At 39.6% G+C, this 20,140-nt stretch overlaps 1 protein-coding gene across 2 annotated transcripts; it reads right to left on the minus strand.

Moving 5' to 3' along the window:
* Positions 1-4,411: 4,411 nt before the first annotated feature.
* asb2a.1 (ankyrin repeat and SOCS box containing 2a, tandem duplicate 1) lies at positions 4,412-19,878 on the minus strand. 2 transcript variants are annotated; one of them, XM_058378675.1, is made up of 11 exons: positions 19,669-19,878; positions 18,358-18,644; positions 16,360-16,479; positions 16,076-16,245; positions 14,548-14,703; positions 14,025-14,270; positions 13,773-13,944; positions 13,117-13,167; positions 11,283-11,853; positions 9,290-9,443; positions 4,412-8,876 (listed from the first exon to the last, which is right to left on the minus strand). In XM_058378675.1, exons 2-11 carry the CDS (start codon positions 18,627-18,629, stop codon positions 8,731-8,733), a joined length of 2,058 nt encoding a protein of 685 aa, XP_058234658.1. In that variant the 5' UTR covers positions 18,630-18,644; positions 19,669-19,878; the 3' UTR covers positions 4,412-8,730. The 2 variants fall into 2 exon arrangements, with proteins under 2 accessions (XP_058234658.1, XP_058234659.1); XM_058378676.1 differs by lacking the exon at positions 13,117-13,167 and having other exon boundaries at positions 19,669-19,876.
* Between the last annotated feature and the right edge of the window lie 262 nt (positions 19,879-20,140).

Here is a 20,140-nt window from a genome sequence, read left to right on the forward strand (position 1 = left end):
CAACACACATCACATATCACACATCACACAACACACATCACACAACACACATCACACAACACACAACACACATCACACAACACACATCACACAACACACATCACACAACACACATCACACAACACACATCACACAACACACATCACACAACACACATCACACAACACACATCACACAACACACAACACACATCACACAACACACATCACACATCACACAACACACAACACACATCACACAACACACAACACACAACACACATCACACAACACACATCACACAACACACAACACACATCACACAACACACAACACACATCACACAACACACAACACACATCACACAACACACAACACACATCACACAACACACATCACACATCACACAACACACAACACACATCACACAACACACAACACACATCATACAACACACATCACACAACACACAACACACAACACACATCACACAACACACATCACACAAACAACACACATCACACAACACACAACACACAACACACATCACACAACACACAACACACAACACACATCACACAACACACATCACACAACACACAACACACATCACACAACACACATCACACATCACACAACACACAACACACATCACACAACACACAACACACAACACACAACACACAACACACATCACACAACACACATCACACAACACACATCACACAACACACAACACACATCACACAACACACATCACACAACACACAACACACATCACACAACACACATCACACAACACACATCACACAACACACAACACACAACACACATCACACAACACACATCACACAACACACAACACACAACACACATCACACAACACACAACACACAACACACAACACACATCACACATCACACAACACACAACACACATCACACAACACACATCACACAACACACATCACACATCACACATCACACAACACACAACACACATCACACATCACACAACACACATCACACAACACACATCACACATCACACAACACACATCACACAACACACATCACACAACACACAACACACATCACACATCACACATCACACATCACACAACACACATCACACAACACACATCACACATCACACAACACACAACACACATCACACAACACACATCACACAACACACAACACACATCACACATCACACATCACACATCACACAACACACAACACACATCACACAACACACAACACACATCACACAACACACAACACACATCACACAACACACATCACACATCACACAACACACAACACACAACACTCTGTTGTAATACAGAGCTAACATCTCTGTATTAACTGGTTTTATTTGACTTGACTTCCACGTGTAAAGACCTCACACTGCGGTGACACAGCAGCTGGCACAGGGGTTGTTTTGTCTTTCTGATGGAGGAAATAAAAGCAGAGTCCTGTGTGTGTGTGTGTGTGTGTGTGTGTGTGTGTGTGTGTGTAATGCCAGGTGCATCTGGCAGCATGGGTTGTGTTTGTGATTAGCATCGACCCTGCAGCGCAGTTGGTTGCGCTCTGAGCTGTTTGTATCATGCAGGGTTTTCCTGTGGAGTGTCTACCACCTATTACCCATAATCCCCCTCTTCATATTCCAGACAGCTTCTACAATTAGACTTAGCATCAAGAGAAAACCTCATCATGTTCAGAACAGATTTAAAATAATTCAATAAATGATCCAATCTGTAGTGCAGCATCTATCTATCTATCTATCTATCTATCTATCTATCTATCTATCTATCTATCTATCTATCTATCTATCTATCTATCTATCTATCTATCTATCTATCTATCTATCTATCCAGTCTACAGTTTGCACAAAGCATTCATTTCTCCTTATATATATATATATATATGTAAATACCTTGCTATTTAATCCAATTTTATTGTCACCAGAACTGCACATCTATCAGATATAAAATCCCCACAATACTTCATTTTGATTCTGATCATTTTCTGAATATTTCTCAGAGACTCTTGGGCAGTCATTGCAGCCCTCGGTGCCTCGAGCGGTCACTGATTTGCCGTGTCAGTCATTCTTAACGTGTTGTTGACGTTGATGGGGCTTTAAAAAAAAGCACCGAGATGCCTTAGGGTTCCTGAAGGTGTGGATGAGCTCCAGGACTCCACAGAGCTGCTGATTACATGATGGACAGGGACTGCTGAAAAAAAGAGCAAGGGTTATAAAGAGGAAACTCAAGGATGATTGTTTGTGTGTATAGATGGCTTCAAAAGTTTGTGCCCCCTGAGGACAAAAATGGAAAGAATTGATGGTGTGATTGGCTTCACAGATGATCCTTCACTTTCACTAGCAGGAAAATGATCATGTGTATGTTGAAAACAGGGTGAATTCTCCTGCAGACTCTCCTGTCATGAGTTCCACAGTGTGAGAAGTTTAGTTCTGGATGAACCTTTTTGACATTCCAGGCTTCCAAAACAATCTGGATTGCAGTTCCATCCCTTTAATACCTGGAAATGAACTTCAAAGAACTTTAAGGTAAGATTTATACATGTTTTCTGGAAGTTCTTCATCAACCCTCTGGTCTGCAGAATCTGAACCCTAATCAGATCAGTCACTAGACTTCACAGAAACGTGTAAATGACACAAACCATACTGCTAACTCAGACCAGTTTTATTTATAAACCACTTTTAACACAAGGCAGCTTTACAGAAATTGGGCTATAAGGTTTTGATTTTATCGAAGCGACAGTCTCAAAGGAGACCGTGAGAGGACATGAGGAACCAGATGAAGAACATGAAGAACCAGAGTCAGTTCTGATGTTCAATTCCATTCAGTCCATTTTTATTCTAATAAATCAGTGTTTATGATTACAGCGGCAGCTCTTATGTATGGCTCTACAGTATCAGGGTTTAATTGTCCACTGCAGCAAGAGTTGAAGGATTGAATTATTTCAGCTTTCATTGGGTCAAGTCACCTTTATTGTCACATATACAGTATATTACAGCACAGTGAAATTTGGTGCAGTGGACAATTTAACCCTGATACTTGCTCAAAGTCCCAACGATGACAGTTTGGAGGTGCTGGGGCTTAAAACCCAAGCTTTAACCACCACCCAGAAAAGATTTCTGTCAGGAATGGGATTCGAACCCACGCCTCCAAGGGAGACTGCGACCTGACCGCAGCGTCTTAGGCCGCTCAGCCTTCCTGGCTCCGCGTTGCCCCCTGGGACTCTGCTCAGCCATCCTGGACTCCACTTGGTCGTCCTGATCCCTGATCCCTGTTTAGGAATGCTGCATTGCTGTGGAGATACCATTATATACCACTATTCCCAGTAATGACTTTCTGTAAGAGCTGTACTCATGTTGTGCTGTGATGACATAATGCGACACCTCTCAGCCAGAATATGCGTAAAATCTGCACTAATTTTTAAAAACGCAAGATCCTCTGAATATCTTGATTCTGCAATCGCAAAATAATGAAGTCCTGGCGGGACTGGTGAAATCAGTCAGTGCTTTATGTTTGTATGGAAAACGTATGCATATGATCTAGGATTTTTTTTCTCTATAGACACACTAAGTTATAATCTTGGCTCCTCAGATTTGTTAGCATGCCTGCTTTGATTAGATCCTGAATCTCTATCCAGCTCTCAATCAACCCTCCTTCAGCTTTTTATTTGTCCACCCAAACCTCTGCACTAAACAAACCGTGATGAAACTCTGCTCTCGGCCCACTGCCTGCTCTCGAAAAGCCATTTTTCCACACAGAGCTCGATCGGGCTCCAGACATGAGCCAGGCAGAATGGATTGCTGTGGTCTGGCTCGTCTCACAAATTGTATCGAGTGGTGATAGATTCAGAGCCGTGATGCATGGTGAGGAAGAGTGGAAGACAAAACACATTTAAAACGGAAGACAAATGGAGAATAAGGATCTGCAGGAGCAACGTGGCTGAGCTGAGCAGTACAGTATCTCTGAGAATTATTTATATATTTCTAACATGGTTTAGGTAGATTGGACAAACCCCTAAGCTGGATGTTTCAGACTTTGTTGTTTTGCAGAACATGTGGATCGTTGCTGCCCCCTGGTGCTTGCTATACAGAATTGCGACTCATTTCCGTAGTTTAGAGTTAGGAATAAGTGTGATAATTTAGCAACAGTGATTTGCTTTGTTCTACCTGCTGGATTCATCCTATATGTCACATGACCTCAGAGAAATTCAGAGAAATAGAAAACAACAACGATATGGCTATGAGAAAATGAGAAAAAGAAAAAAAAAATCCATAAAACCCTCTTTTTGGTAAGTAATGAATGAGACCAGACTAAGAAGATGAAACGATATGACGAGTGCTTACAAGGTTTATTAATGAGCATGATAAAATGAAAATACTTCAACATTTCATATTCATTCATCACATCCAGCATTAATAACGCAGTATTTAACCACTTTATACATCATGCTATCTAGAAAGGCTCCACTTACATCAGTTTCTGAAAGAGAAGCCTTCTGCACTCTTAAAAATAAAGGTTCTTAAACGGTTCTTTGGCTTTAGGGTGTATGGTTCCATGAAGAACCTTTAACGCCCATGGATCGTTTCCATTGCAGAAAATCTTCTTAGTAGTGAAAAAAAAGTTCTTCAGAAATTTAGAATTGTTCTTTATGGTGCTAAGAAGTTTACTTTTAAGAACCATTCACTGGAAGGTTATTTGAGGAACCAAAAACATAAAGTTACTTCTATGGCATTACTGGTTCTTCCTGAAAGCTTTATTTTTAGGAGTGTATAAAGAAGTGTTAGAAATAAGCTTTATCTTTATTCTAAGATTGTATTAAATGTATAAATTAGTGCATGATTATGTGTAATAAAGTGCAATTCAGTCTATCGTAACTACGATCCAAACTACAAACCATCTACAACAACAACACACACCTTCTGTACATAAAAAATACTTTTTTCCTTTAATTTGTCACATATCTGCACATATTTAGATATTGTATTAAAAATACAAATTTGTAGACATTGTGCAAAAGTCATCATTTATATATAACGAATATTAATAAGTAACAATTATTAGTAATAATTTGAAGCATCTAATTCGCATCTAATCTAACTTTTTAAGGCATAGACCTTTTCACTGTTTTCTGCATCAGATTTTTTCTCCCAGATTTTAAAGTAAATCCTAGTGTCATGTGACGGAATCGGCACCAGGTCCAATTGGAGTTTAGAATGTTTATTAAAGGTGGAAAACAAACTGAAAATGTGACTCGATCTTAAAAACAGGGACAGGCAAAAAGCCAGGTGAGAAGCAGAAAGCAAGTCAGAGACAGAATTTAAGATACAAAAACCAAGAAGCACAGAAACAAGTGTTTGGTCAGTCAGGTAATGAGCACACTGAGCGGTAAGAGTCCAGTGAGATTGTATTTAAAGGCTGAGGAGGTGAGACTGGGAACAGGTGTAGGGTGAGATTAGGAATAGTCGTAGGGGGAGATTAGGAACAGGTGTAGGGTGAGATTAGGAATAATTGTAGGGTGAGATTAGGAAGAAATGTAGGGTGAGATTGGGAACAGGTGTAGGGTGAGATTAGGAATAGGTGTAGGGTGAGATTGGGAACAGGTGTAGGGTGAGATTAGGAATAGGTGTAGGGTGAGATTGGGAACAGGTGTAGGGTGAGATTAGGAACAGGCATAGGGTGAGATTAGGAACATGTGTAGGGTGAGATTAGGAATAGGTGTAGGGTGAGATTGGGAACAGGTGTAGGGCAGGATTAGGAACAGGCATAGGGTGAGATTAGGAACATGTGTAGGGTGAGATTAGGAATAGGTGTAAGGTGAGATTGGGAACAGGTGTAGGGTGAGATTAGGAACAGGCATAGGGTGAGATTAGGAACAGGTGTAGGGTGAGATTGGGATCAGGTGTAGGGTGAGATTAGGAACAGGTGTAGGGTGAGATTGGGATCAGGTGTAGGGTGAGATTAGGAACAGGTGTAGGGTGAGATTAGGAACAGGTGTGGAATTTATGGTGGATATTGGAGATAGCATGAGAGTACATCCCAAGGAGCTCACGCTGGGGGTTGAATGCTTTCTTGTTTTGCTCTGGGGCAAGGGGCTAATCATTTAGGGTGCTTGGCAGGGTGCAGGGGTCGAGCTCGACATGTGCCAGAATCCAAAGCTGATCTTTGGGACTGTAGACTCCAACATAGGAAACCTAGGTAATCAGGTTGTCTTTCAATATTGAGGGGTGCTGGTGATCTTGAGGTCCAGGAATGACAGGATTAAGATGTGAAACATGGGAAGAGAGTGAAAGTCCACTGTGAGGTGGTAAGTCTATCTTGTATGTGACATTGTTGATACGATGGAAGATATTGTAAGGGCGATGAATCAGTCACTAAGATTTTTATGATCCTGAGGGTTTCTCAGGTCCTGAGAAGACAACCATCCTCAATCGCCCAGAATTGTGGGTTTCTTCATAGGATTGATCAGTGAATACCTTATTTCTTTGAGCCACTTGTTCTAAGTGTTCTAGGTGAGCATAACTAAGAAAGAGTTGTGTTCCTGATGGATGCCGCTGACTTGGAGCAGAAAGGGGTTTAGTGCAAAGCTTCATCGTTCAGCTTCCCATGAGACCCCTGTATATGGCATAAATATTGGGGAGATGTTTCAGAACCTGAGAGGGTAAGTTGAGGTTCAGAACAAATATCTGATTAATGAAATTCCCCACCATTCTAGAGTCGATTAGTGCTTACAGGACAGAAACATGGTCTGAACTTTTATGTGAATGATTGCTGAGGTAGAAACTTACTGAGAGGTTGGTGACCCTCTCAGGTGACTCAGGTTGACCTGGGGTCTGCTTACAGAAAGGGCACTGTTCCATGAAGTGAGCAGTTTGGCAGCAAGAGAAGCATAGACTCTAACTCCAGCATTAATGCTGGGGGATGTGGTAGCCTAGTGGTTGGCCTGCTGATTGGAAGGTTGTGAGCTCAAATCCCAGGTCCACCTCTGGGCCCTTAAGCAAGGCCCTTAACCACCATTTGCTCAGTTGTATAAAATGAGATAAAAAAAAAAGTTCCTCTGGATAAGGGCATCTGCCAAAAGCCATATATGTAAATGCTGTAGGCAATGAGTCAGTCTCCAGTTCAATGGAACTCATGCTTGTTTCTTGTGTTGCAAACCTTTATCCAGTCCTATCTGCAGAGTACTTGGCATGATACTGATGGTCATGCATGCTGTCCTCGCGCTGATCAATCTAAGGAGACAGGTTGTTCAGCTGTATCTGCAGGGTCATGACCTGTAATGTAAGGTCATACTTTATGTCTAAGCTGAGGTTGAGTCTCTGATGTGTGCCCACTCTGGATGGTTTTAATTGATTGGACATTGATCCTGTAATTGGACTTGAGTGCTACAAGTGTTCTGCTGTAGTTCTGCCCATCTTTGGTAATTCTCTCTAACACCAAGAGAGACCTTAGGTCTTCATGGCCTGATCAATCTTATAGATAGCAGCCCATCATCCATTTACCTAATTCAGGTACGACTTAAGAGATTGATTTATTCATTTAATAGTAATCCCATAATCCTGAACATTTCTCCTCAGCTTGTTACAGGACTGTGCTCTTGACCCCCAACCATCTTTTAGAGGTCTTCAAATTTCTTTTTGAACCTGGCAAGTCCCTCCGAGTTGCACAGGGTGAAGGGGGTCAACTACAGGAGCAGGGTTCCCCATGCACTCAGGCATTTGCTGAGTGCAGAGAAGATGATCCAGAGAAATGTTGAGATCCATCAGTGAATCGAGTGACAGGATATCATGTACCAGTTCTAACACTTCCTGGTTAAGCCCCTGCTGGAAAGCGGCTTTGAGATTCAGCTCGTTCTGTCCACTTTCAGCAGCTGGAGTGTGACATTCGACTCTCAGACACTCGCTGAAATAATTCAATGAAGCAGCCATAAGAAGACAGCAGTTCTTGTCCTTTAGTCCTGACCACAGTGGCCCACTTGGTGGCTTTGTCTGAGAAAAGATTTTGGTGATCTGAAACCCCCTCCTGACTGGAGAAGTACAGGAAAGACTGTTGAAGAAAATGTTTGCTCTGGGAGGTCTCTCTGGCATACAAGTCTCGATGAGAGATGAGCGAACTTGAGTTTACAAAATGAGTTTCTGTGGGGGACGAAGCAGAGGAGATAACATAAGTGGTGGACATGTTCAGTTTAGTGTCCAGAATGGCCAGGTGTTGTTGTTGTTCTACAAACAGCTTGCATGGGCTGCCATGGCGGTGCACCAGTTTGAATCTCCAGCTGCATCCTTGGTAATGGTGAAGTTATGTGCCATGAGATGGAGTCGGAGAAGGATGCAGTTAGAGTTTTGAATGTTTATTGAAGGTGGAACACAGATACAAAATGTGACGTGAGCTCAAAGACAGGAACAGAGCAAATCAGAGACAGAATTCAAGATACAAAAACCAGGAAGCAAAGTGGGACCAAATACCAGGCTAGCAGCTACTGAAAGAAACCATGCAGCTTTAAATGCAAACTAATTATGGATCAGATTTGGTGTTATAGTCGTTAAGAAACTTCTCATATGATTTTTAAAAAAATCTTCTCTTTAATGATTTTTTTGTGCCTAATACTTCTGCACAGTGCTGTGTAGTGTAAATGTGTTGTTGCTTATTTATTAATTTTTAGTTTTTTAGTTTTTTCTTTTTTATCTTTGTTTTCTGTCACACCTAGCGAGGCTCATAAATCTTGCAAGCGCTCCTCATAATTCAGGAACTTGATCAGTCGTCCAGGAAGGGGCAACTTTTTGATTTTGTTCAATCTGTGTTTTCCGATCAGCCGCCGGATCTTCAGCCTGCAGAGCTGCATGAGCGGCCGCGGAGGCGCTGAAATAAAAGAAAGACATGAACAAGAGACAGAACTGTACTGATTTAAAGCAATTAAATCAAATAAAACTAAACTAAATAAAACTTCTGAATAGTGCTTAAGTTTCAGTATTAAATACTTACTACATGCTCAGAACTCAACTCCTGTTGAAAATCCAGCTTGGTTTCACACAGTGTCTCAAACTGGTAGCCTAGCTTAGCAAAACTGCTCAGCTTAGCTCTCGCTTAGCAAGATAAACTGCATTTAATGTTGATAATATCTGAACACACCCTGTCTGAGATTGCAAGTCAAAATCAGTTGTTGAGATTTTCTGTTTGCTGTACTTGTTGTGGTGTAGTAATTCAAGAAGTTTCTATCTACCAGTTTAATCTACCAAGTTTTGAAGCCCTAAAGCCTGAGGGTTTAGCCGTACTTGCTTTCTCCTTGATGTTGGCCCAGTCCGGGTAACTGTCCAAGTGTTCTATGAGTCGGGAGCAGAGATTCACGTCACCTACATAATCCAGCAGGACGTCTATGATGGGTCCTGCCCAGTGGCTGTACATGTCCGTGGAGACCATTTCACAGAACTGGAGACACAGGAGACATGGGTACTGTAGCATCAGTGATAGCATAGCCGCGTTAAGAGTGGTGGACTTTACACATTATATTTAATTATAGAGGTGTTTTTTCTGAAATATTTGAGCTACAAAAATGCTGGAATAGTTTTTGTACTCCTTGACTCTGCCTCCCAGCCACACCCATTAACACACAACATATACAATAAACCTTAACGTCTGCACTGAAATTCTTTTACTAGCAATAACCTGCTAACAGATTTTAAATCACACCCACTTTTTGTGTATCTCCACCCACCTCATTACAGGTGCCTAAATTTCTGACCAACTCCTAGATCTAACACATCACCCTGCGGTCATGACATAAACCATTCAAGACTCAAGACAGGCCATAAAACATCTACACAACATTTAGGAAATCCTATTAATCAGTTTTGATATGAAGTTCACATAACTCCTGCGTCAGGTCATAAGTTTGAAATACATTCCATATTTCTGCTTATAAAATACTTTATGTTCCATGAAACTGTAATAACAGACTTATGTATATTATACTTCATATCACTTATACTTTACATTTTCTAAGGCCCTAAAGTAAAATACTGTATTATTTTCCTTATTACAGATTTATGAATACCTTCAGTAAATTACATTTTTTTCTAATACAGTTGTATGAATACCTATGTCGAGGATATGACACTAATAACAGATACACTGCTGTATAGATCATACACATTCTTCTTCTTCTTCTTCTTCTTTTTGTCTATGTTTTTTATGTTTAATGTCAGGTTTTGTCTCATAACAGTTTTATGAAACCTGTGTCAAAGCTATGGCACCAGTGACAGACATCTTGTTGCATATACTGTGCACTGGAATATTTTTTTTCTAATACAGTTTTATGAATATCTATGTCACAGCTATGACACTATTGACAGATACACTGTATTATGTTCTGTACATAAAGAGTATATATAGATTATACAAATACATACTGCATTATTGTCTATGATCCTTAAGACAAATGTAATGATTTTTCTTATAACAGCTTTGTGAATACATATGTCAAGGCTAATGACATTAGTGACACTAACACTACTGACAAATATACAGTTGAATATAATATTATAATATACTTTAATATTTGCCTTTATATATCTACATACTGTATATGTACATATTGTATTTTTCTATATATTATATATGTTTATACATATATTATTTATATATATATAGTTTATCATGTCTTTAATTTCTACTATGTTAGTTTTTATTTTTACTATTTTGCTGTAATATTATTATATCTGATAATATCCATATCCCTATATTTTTCATGCCCACACACTTTTTAATTTTGTAGGACGGTCGTAAAGAGCCTTTCACTACATGTCGTACCGTGTATGATTTCGTATGTGATAAATAAAATTTGAATTTGAAAATTTAATGAACATATCATATTTTATTCTTATTACAGCTTTATGTATACCTATGTCAAGGTTATGACACTAATTACAGGATTAGTTAATTTAAATTTAATATTTCTGCTTTTGACAGTTTTTAGAAAGCTATATGTCAGTCCTTTGACACTGTTATAACTGTTATGTATATTTTCATTGGTCCATCAGTAAAATTGTCTTATACTGTTTCATGAATTTTAATGAATCCTATGACACTAATGACAAAGTTATGTATATTTTCAGTGGATCTTAATGAACATTTATTACATTTTATTTAGTTTCTATGCAAATCACATGAAAAGACAGGGTTATGAGTATTATATTTTCTTTATATTGGTTTTTAACTAACCCGTGTGTTTGCTGAAACTCTAATGTCAGCTCGGTGACACTGTATTACCTGGACGCAGGTGTTGTGAGATGTCGGTTGATCGTCTCTGTAGCGCCTCCCCTCGCTCTGGCTCGTTTTCAGAGGCGGGTGAGGGTCGCTGCCGTACACGCAGCTGAAACACGACAGCGCGTCGCAGCCGTTGTCCATCAGGTACTTGAGCATGGTGAGGTACTTCATGCAGAACATGACGGTGGCGGGGAAGGTGGTGGGGTGCATGGGGATGTAGGCGTTGACGTTAGCGCCGTGTTCCACCAGTAAGGTCACGGTCCTTATGCAGCCCTGCCTCAGGGCTACGAGCAGAGGGCTGAAGGTGTCCAGGTTGGGGTCGGCCCCGGCCTGCAGCAGCATTCTGGTGGCTTCGATGTTGTTATTGATTACGGCGAAGTAGAGGGCGGTGCTGCGGCGGTCCTCGTACATGGTGCTGCGGTCCTCGGACAGCATGGCATTGACGTCAAAGCCAGACTCGATGAGTAGCTCCAGGATCTCGTCTCGGTTTCGCTCGGCGGCGAGGTGTAGAGGACTGATGCCGCTACGCCTCACGCGGGCCTTACTGGTAGCAGGGATGAGCATCGACACGATTCTGAAGCACAGAGGCAGCGTTATGAACGTTTACGTCTCATTGAATGCTAGTGCTATGAACTGCTAATGGAGGCAATGGTTTAGTAGCAGGAATTATTAAGTGGAATACACACTGTGAAATGGAGGGATGATTCTTATTGACATTAGAAAAAAAGTCCAACATCTTACACCTCACATAGGGTGTGCTGACATTAAGGCTTCATAAACCTACATAACCATTCATCAAGTCATATTCATCAGTTCTGATGACAAACTGACGTCACACTTGAGTCAATATTTATTTATTTAGTTCTGCTTATAACCTACATATGGAAACCTATGTCAATGCTATGGCACTATAATGGCAGTAAAAGAAAAACAAGTAAAATTTGTTACGCATATTTTCTATGATCCTTATGTAAATGCCATATTTCTGCTTGTATGATTTTTATGAATACTCATGTCAGTGTTATGACACTAATGACAGTGTCAGTATATTTTAAATAAAATTTCAGATTTCTGCTTATAACATACCTGCTTCATTACTATGACACTGCAATGACAGTTGGGTAGATTTCTTATGGCCTTTAAATAATTTACTTATTTAGTTCTGCTTATAACATACATATGAATACCTATGTCAATGCTATGGCACTATTGTGGCAGTTAAATGAAGTAAAATAAATTCCTGCTTATGATTCTTTGAATTCCAATGTCAGTGCTACGATATTGTAATGACATACTTATGCATATTTACAATGATCCTCATATAAATGCCATATTTCTGCTTATAACATACCCTTATCCATGTTATTACACTAATGATAGTGCCAGTAAACTGCTTCTGCTTATAACAATATTATGACTAGCTATCTCAGTGCAGTGGCAGTGTAATGAGTTATGTAGCTTATATGTAGTATATTTAATAGTTATGTATCTTGTATTAATTTCATGTCTGGTTTTTGATGAGCTGTCATGGAGTTACGTAGGGGTCATGAAGCCTTATGAACACCAGCATTATTACCCTTCACACATCTACGTCTGATGGACTTTATAAATCCAGAGCAACTGAAGAGTTGATGTAAAATCTGAGTTGAGAATGGAGTGTAGTGAGAAAGCAGGGGGACACACGGTTAAGATCAAATGACTTCATGAATTAAAACCACACTTTGTTTTGAACTCTACACCACTCTACACAACTCTACACATTAATGTCATGTTAATAATGTTATGTGTTAATCCAGAGGGTTTATTTGTTTTCTTCCAGTCACGCCGAGGGACTTACTGAAGCGCCCTGTCAGTATTGTGTGTTGAGCCGAAAGTGAAGAGGTCGTTGCTGAAACAGCGCGCAACAACATTTACACACTTTTACACAACAATTCAACAAATATACACAACATACACACTGCATAGTACATGGGAACAATACACAGTCTGGCAGCAATTAAGTCACATGACACAGGAAACTTCATTAGCTACAGCTTATAATGAAACATAAGCAGTTATTATAATTACTGTCTTGTTCAAACTGCATACAGGATAAAGTCACATGACCTGAACACAGTACAATGCATTTCATTTATAATTATTAATGATCATGAGGATTCTTCACTGCAGGAGGAATTTACAGATAGTTACTTTTTAAATTAAAGGAAGAATTATTATTAATAATTTAAATTTTAATTTAATTTAATTTAATTTAATTTAATTTAATTTAATTTAATTTAATTTAATTTAATTTAATTTAATTTAATTTAATTTAATTTAATTAATAAACCAACCAACCAATTAAAAAACATTATTATTATAACTTTTTTTTAACATTTATTTATTTATTTATTTATTTATTTATTTATTAGATGATCAGCAGGAGAAAAAAATTGTAATAAAAATAAATAAATACACTTAAGCAAGTGAATAAAAACTTAATCCAACACTTACCCATCGTTTCCTCTCTGAGCTGCAATGTGGATCGGCAGCAGTCCGGTTTTTCCCGGTTTGTTGGCGTCGGCTTTTTGAGACAGCAGGAACTCCACGATCTCCACATGACCGTTCTTACAGGCTTCATAAAGCGCCGTGGCTCCATCTGCTGCCTGGCTGTTGATATCAGCTCCTGAGAGGAGAGGAATCCAGTTCAAACCGCTGTGTAAAAACTCCCGAGGTGTTGAAATAAAGGCAGAACTGTTCCCTTACCGTTCTTCAGGAGGAAGCGAAGCGTGTCTATTTTCCCACTCTGAGCTGCCACGAAGATAGGGGTGATGCCGTATATGTTAGGTGTGCTGATTTTCGCTCCTGCCTTCACTAACATCTCACAGATCTCCACGTGGTTCCTGCACACTGCCTCGTGCAGCGCCGTCCAGCCCTGGATGCAGCTTTTGTTCACCGTCGCGCCGTGATTCAGCAGCATGGCCACAATCGCTGGGTTTTCCTTCTCACACGCTGGAAACACAGAAACATCTCATGAAACTTACTTCGAGAATGTAAAAAGGAAGAAGACCTGGAGATAATGTACACCAAAAATTCTTTAAAAGATAATGAAAGTTCTTACAGTTCTTGACCACAAGGTGGCGCCTCTCAATTTTCCTCTATCCTGCAAACCTGAAGCTACCTCATCATTACACCGCACTGACACTGGAGACTCCTTCCATAAACGATTCCTTTCCTATCAGTGTTAGTGTTTAGAGCTGAAGCAGGTTTTGGAAGCTCGCTGCTTTACCTTTATACAGCGGCGTCTCCTTGTCCTTGTTGGGAATGTCGGGATCTGCACCTTTCTCCAGGAGACACGCTACACAGTCCTGCTTCTCCCGCGCCACAGCCAGCAGCAGCGCCGTCTGATCCTTCAGTGTCCGCTTGTTAATCATCCCGGGTTGGACTTCATCACACCGTTCAAACATGGGAAAATAAAATGAAATGAAATGAAATGAAATGAAATGAAATGAAATGAAATTAAATTAAATTAAATTAAATTAAATTAAATTAAATTAAATTAAATTAAATTAAATTAAATTAAATTAAATTAAGTAAAGTAAGATAAATTAAGTTAAAATAAAATAAAATAAAATAAAATAAAATAAAATAAAATAAAATAAAATAAAATAAAATAAAATAAAAATAAACCAGACCATTTTATTCAGCTGACAACAATTTAAAGAATTATTGGCAGCCACAACAAATAGAAACGAGGTCAAATATCTAAAAATAAATAGCACCGAGTGATTTTAAGCATTCACTGATAGGCATGGTGTCGAATTTTATTTATATCAGTTACTATATTTAACACATTATCATTAAGAACATCAGGGAACTTGATCCGGTGAAATCTAATGAGGTTGTAGGGTCTTCCAGTACATTCAAAGGTACATGGAACTTCATATAAATAATTAAATAAATAAATAAATAAATAAATAAATAATTAAAACATAAATAAATAAATAATTAAAACATAAGTAAATAAATAATTAATAATTAATAATAATTATTTTGGGGGCTTTTTATTTTATTTTATATTTTCTATTTTATTTTATTTTATTTTATTTTATTTTATTTTATTTTATTTTATTTTATTTTATTTTATTTTTCTTGTTAGATCTTGTTGGATCTGATGGTCAGATTTGAACCTTCTGGCAAATGGTTTTGATCATTTTCCTGCTTTACAGTGGCTTTGAAGGCTTTTTTCTTGTATTTAAATGCCTTGCATAAGTACCCTTCACCCCCCCCCCCATTTAAACTCCTCAACATAATTATTAACAGATAAATAAACTGAGTGAATAAGTATTCACCCCCATCAGTACAGAGTTCTGCTGCGATCACATGATTAGCTGAATGAAAAGATTGTAGGTTTCATTTTCTACCAAAAATGAGGATAATATGTTTCTAAACTGTTGTGTTCACCTCTCTTTTAAACTAACACAGATTTTTAAAATTCTCAGATATGAAGTTCTGTTATGTTTTCTGATTTGTTATTTTGTTTTTAATTTGTTTTTGTTATTTTTATTTTTGTTATTTTGTAATTTTTATTTTTTTATTTTGTTTTTGTTATTTTGTTATTTTGTTATTTGTTATTTGTTATTTGTTATTTGTTATTTTGTTTTGTTGTTTTTTTTGTTATTTTGTTTTTGTTGTTTTGTTATTTTGTTTTTGTTATTTTGTTTTTCTTATTGTTATTTTGTTTTTGTTGTTGTACTGCACTTCTCGGCCACTGTAGTTTGGTATCCATGTGGATGTGTGTGTTGGGTCAGTCCTACCTCTCAGTAGCGCTTTAATACACTGCTCCTGGCCGTAGTGCGCAGCCTCGTGCAGCGGGATCCAGCCGGATTGGTTCGGCATCAGGATATTACAGTCGGATTTTTTGATCAATCCTCTCAAAGTCCCGACGTCTCCGTCTCTGATGGCCTTCACCACAGGATCCACGTCTCTATCATAGAACAAACACCACACTTCAGAACATTCTGCTCAAAAACATCAAAAAAATAAAAACAACTTCCTCTGAATAAGGCTGAAGGTGAGGACATGGAGTGAAGGTGCTCACTCTTCTGCCTCGGGTTTGACTTCGATCAGAGTTCCGTCAAGCGTCCGGTACGCCACCATCCTCTTCCCGTAACCCGTGACGAAGTGGCTCACGATCACAGACTGCTGGTTTTTTCTGTCCCTGCACAGAGAATATTTCAGACAAACATTAATATCTAAACTGTATTAATATTCACACTGTTAAATCCTCAACTCTGATTGGTTGTCAGGTGTTTAGCAACAATATAATCGTTTCTACAGCAACCGCTCGTTCACATGGACTCCATGCTTTAAAAATGTGTGTGTAATTGTTAATACGGTGATGCTTTCCTGACGTAAAGAGACATTTATGTAACATTTCGGGACCGAGTCTCCAGTGTCAGAGACGGACCTTTTTATACTTCTCTGCGGTTTCTTAGCAACAAGCTGTGTTTTTTTTTGTCTGCTATAACATAAGAGACAACAGGAAGTGTTCAATGTAACTGTAAATGGATAAAAAAAATTGTGGTCATCATGTCGCTGTTTATTTTCCTGTAACCACACAACACACAATAATGCTTTTATTTATTTATTTATTTATTTGTTTGTTCATTTGTTAGTTTATTTATTTATTTATTATTCATTCATTCATTTTATGTCTGAATATCTAACTCAAACCCCAGACTGAGACTGTTCTAGTAAAGATAATAATAGTAGTAATAAGATAAGATAAGATAAGATAAGATAAGATAAGATAAGATAAGATAAGATAAGATAAGATAAAAATAAGATAAGATAAGAGAAGATAAACTTCATTAATCCTGAAGGAAATGTTGAAGACATTATGATGTAAACTGCGACGGTACAGTCAACGTTCATGGGTTTTGTTCAGAGGAACTGGAGCTCAGAGTTAAACACAAAGCAACAGCACAGAGCAGGGGGCGGGCAGGGGGCGGAGCTTCTGTATTTTCCTCATGGCAGGAAGGTGAGCTTTTGGGCTGGTTTCAGCTGGACTTCATCCTGCTCTGGAGTTTATGTTAGTGCTCTGTTACGCAGGATGTACAGCGACAGGTGTGGAGATGTAGTAAGCCAGGTGTCAGGTGTCAGTAAGCAACATGTCCATCAGCATGCCAGGGTTTTAGATAAACACTGACCGTGAACCCTCACAACACCAGTGTTGTGTTATTTAAAACCTAAGCTAGCTCCACACCTTCATGATGGAGGAAGACCATCAGCGCAGATAAACTCCATTTGAAGCTAAAAGCCTCAAACTGTTGCTGAGATATTACCTCACTTCCTGTTTTTAGTCCCACTTCCAAGTTAAATATTATGTTTATTACATTTTTGGTGTTTGGTTTGCTCACTTCCTGTTTGGTCACATAGCCATTAAATTCACAAATCAAAGTAATTTCATATATCAAAAATTCTAGGAGACAGGTTTCCTGAATCCCCTTGAGGACCCCTGACAACTCCTAAGTGCCCCTGAGTACCCCATAAGAGTCATAAGTACCCCAAGTACCCCTGGAGACTCCTAGGTACCTTTGGCAACTCCTAAGTACCTCTGAGTCCCCCTTAGTACCCCTGAAGACTCCTGAATTCCCATGAGTACCCCTGAGTAATCCTGAATCCCCCTGAGAACCCATGAAGACTCCTAAGTACCCCAGGTACCCCTGTAGACTCCTAAGTACCCCTGGCAACTCATAAGTACCCCTGAATCCCCCTGAGTTCCTCTGAAGACTCCTAACTACCCCTGATAACTCCGAAGTATTCCTGAAACTCCCTGATTACCCCTGAATCCCCCTGATTACCCCTAAGTACCCCTGAAGACAGTTTGTTTGTTTGGTTTCACAAAACTGTGACACACATTTTTTAGGATGATTGGACAAAATTTGTAGGACAGGAAATGAAATAAACAAACGAAGAAACATGTTTTGTGTGTGTGTGTGTGTGTGAGACAGAGAGAGAGAGAGAGACAGAGAGAGACAGAGAGAGAGAGAGACAGAGAGAGACAGAGAGAGAGAGAGAGAGAGAGAGAGTGTACCTGGGTGGATTTGCAGGACAGGGGGGTGGAGTCGGAGCACGGTGTGGCGTCTGGCGCTGACCCTGCCGTGGGATCTCGGTCCTGCACTGAGGGGCGGAGCTCTTGGTGTTTTCAGCTGATGATGTTGTGGAGTTGTTCTGGCTCTCAGTGAGGCTGCGCTCGATGGCCAGCTGCATCAGTTCATCATCAGACATGTAGCCGTAGAGGCAGAAGTCATCGTAGTTCAGCGTGGGATTAGTGGCCCCCAGTACAGGCCCCCCGGCAGCCGCCATGATGAGTCCGGGCTCCTGGATAACGATAACAGAGTCATCATTACAACATGGCACTGATACAATCCCCACAGCAGAAAGGAAAAATCAGACGTTTTCCAGCTCCATCACTGTTCTACTGACTAAAGCTCATAGACGTGGACACCATTATGGGAATGAGGTGCTGGAATGATAGTGACCACTGAACACCTTCAAAACTACCAGGAATACCATAGCAACCACCTCACAACACCCTAGCAACCAGCTCAGATAATCTATTAAATTATAATAAACACCCTTGAGTCATCTTGAGTACCCCTAAATACCCCTGAGTACCCCTGTGTACCCTGGACTACCCCTAAGTACCCCTGAGTACTCCTGAAGACTCATAAGTTCCCCTGAGTACTCCTGAGTAATCCTGAATCCCTTTGAGAACCCCTGACAACTCCTAAGTACCCCTGAATCCCACTGAGTACCCCAGAAGACTCATAAGCACCGCAAGTTCCCCTAAAGACTCCTTGAGCCCTCAGTGAGATCAATGAACATAGTTAATTAAATAATTAGATTAAAACAAAAGTAATATAGACTAACTCACTTGTGGAGGTTTTGTGTGTGTGTGTGTGTGTGTGTGTGTGTGTGTGAGTGTGTGTGTGGTTGTGTGTGTTTGTAAAGAGTCATGTGTTGTGTGTGACCCAGTATTTGTATAAGATTAGCTCACTCACATATCTTCAGCTTTATAAATAGAACCTTAGTGCTCTCTGGATCTCCAGCTCCTCTTTCTCTCCTCACTGTTTCACACTAATTCTTTTAAACTATATCACACAGCAGCATACACACACACACACACACTGAATACACACTGAATACACACTGAATACATACTGAATACACACTGAATACATACTGAATACATACTGAATACACACTGAATAATCAAACAGTAATAAAATAAAAGTCTTGTGTAAATAAATAAATCATAAGGGCTAATCTGCATTGCTAACAGTTTGAATATCCGTGCCTTCAGCTCTGAACACAAGCAGAAATAAAGCTCAGACACACTCACCAGGACGTTTAGCTTCTTCTGAAAGCAGGAAATTTCCCTCAGGTTTTTATCGATTTCAATAAAAGTCACAGAAAGCCGCTCTTGCTCTTTTTGCTGCTACAGTCTCCCGCGTCCCTGTGTCCTCGCTCTGTTTTTAGGACGTTTCTAAAGGGTGCACATGATCTCAGGAACACTGCATGCCAGCCTCAGGGCTCAGATTCCTCTCAGAGCTGGAGCAGAGGAACCGCAGGAACCCATGGCCCCAAGACCCAACCTCACACACCTGACATGACCGAGGGAGCAGGAGAAAAGCTGCTTTTCAGAGTGTTTTCATTACTTTTCTTCTAAAAAGTCATCCATATAGATTTATAGGTTTTATTCCATGCGCATGGAATCGAGTGAAAAAGTTTGCGCCCCCTCTCCAACCTTTAAACACTGTGTGTGACTCCACTTACACTTAATGTCCTTCATTCCTACTTTATTTACTAATAAC

The sequence above is a fragment of the Hemibagrus wyckioides genome, linkage group LG25 (assembly GCF_019097595.1).
Source record: "Hemibagrus wyckioides isolate EC202008001 linkage group LG25, SWU_Hwy_1.0, whole genome shotgun sequence".
Classification (NCBI taxonomy): domain Eukaryota; kingdom Metazoa; phylum Chordata; class Actinopteri; order Siluriformes; family Bagridae; genus Hemibagrus; species Hemibagrus wyckioides.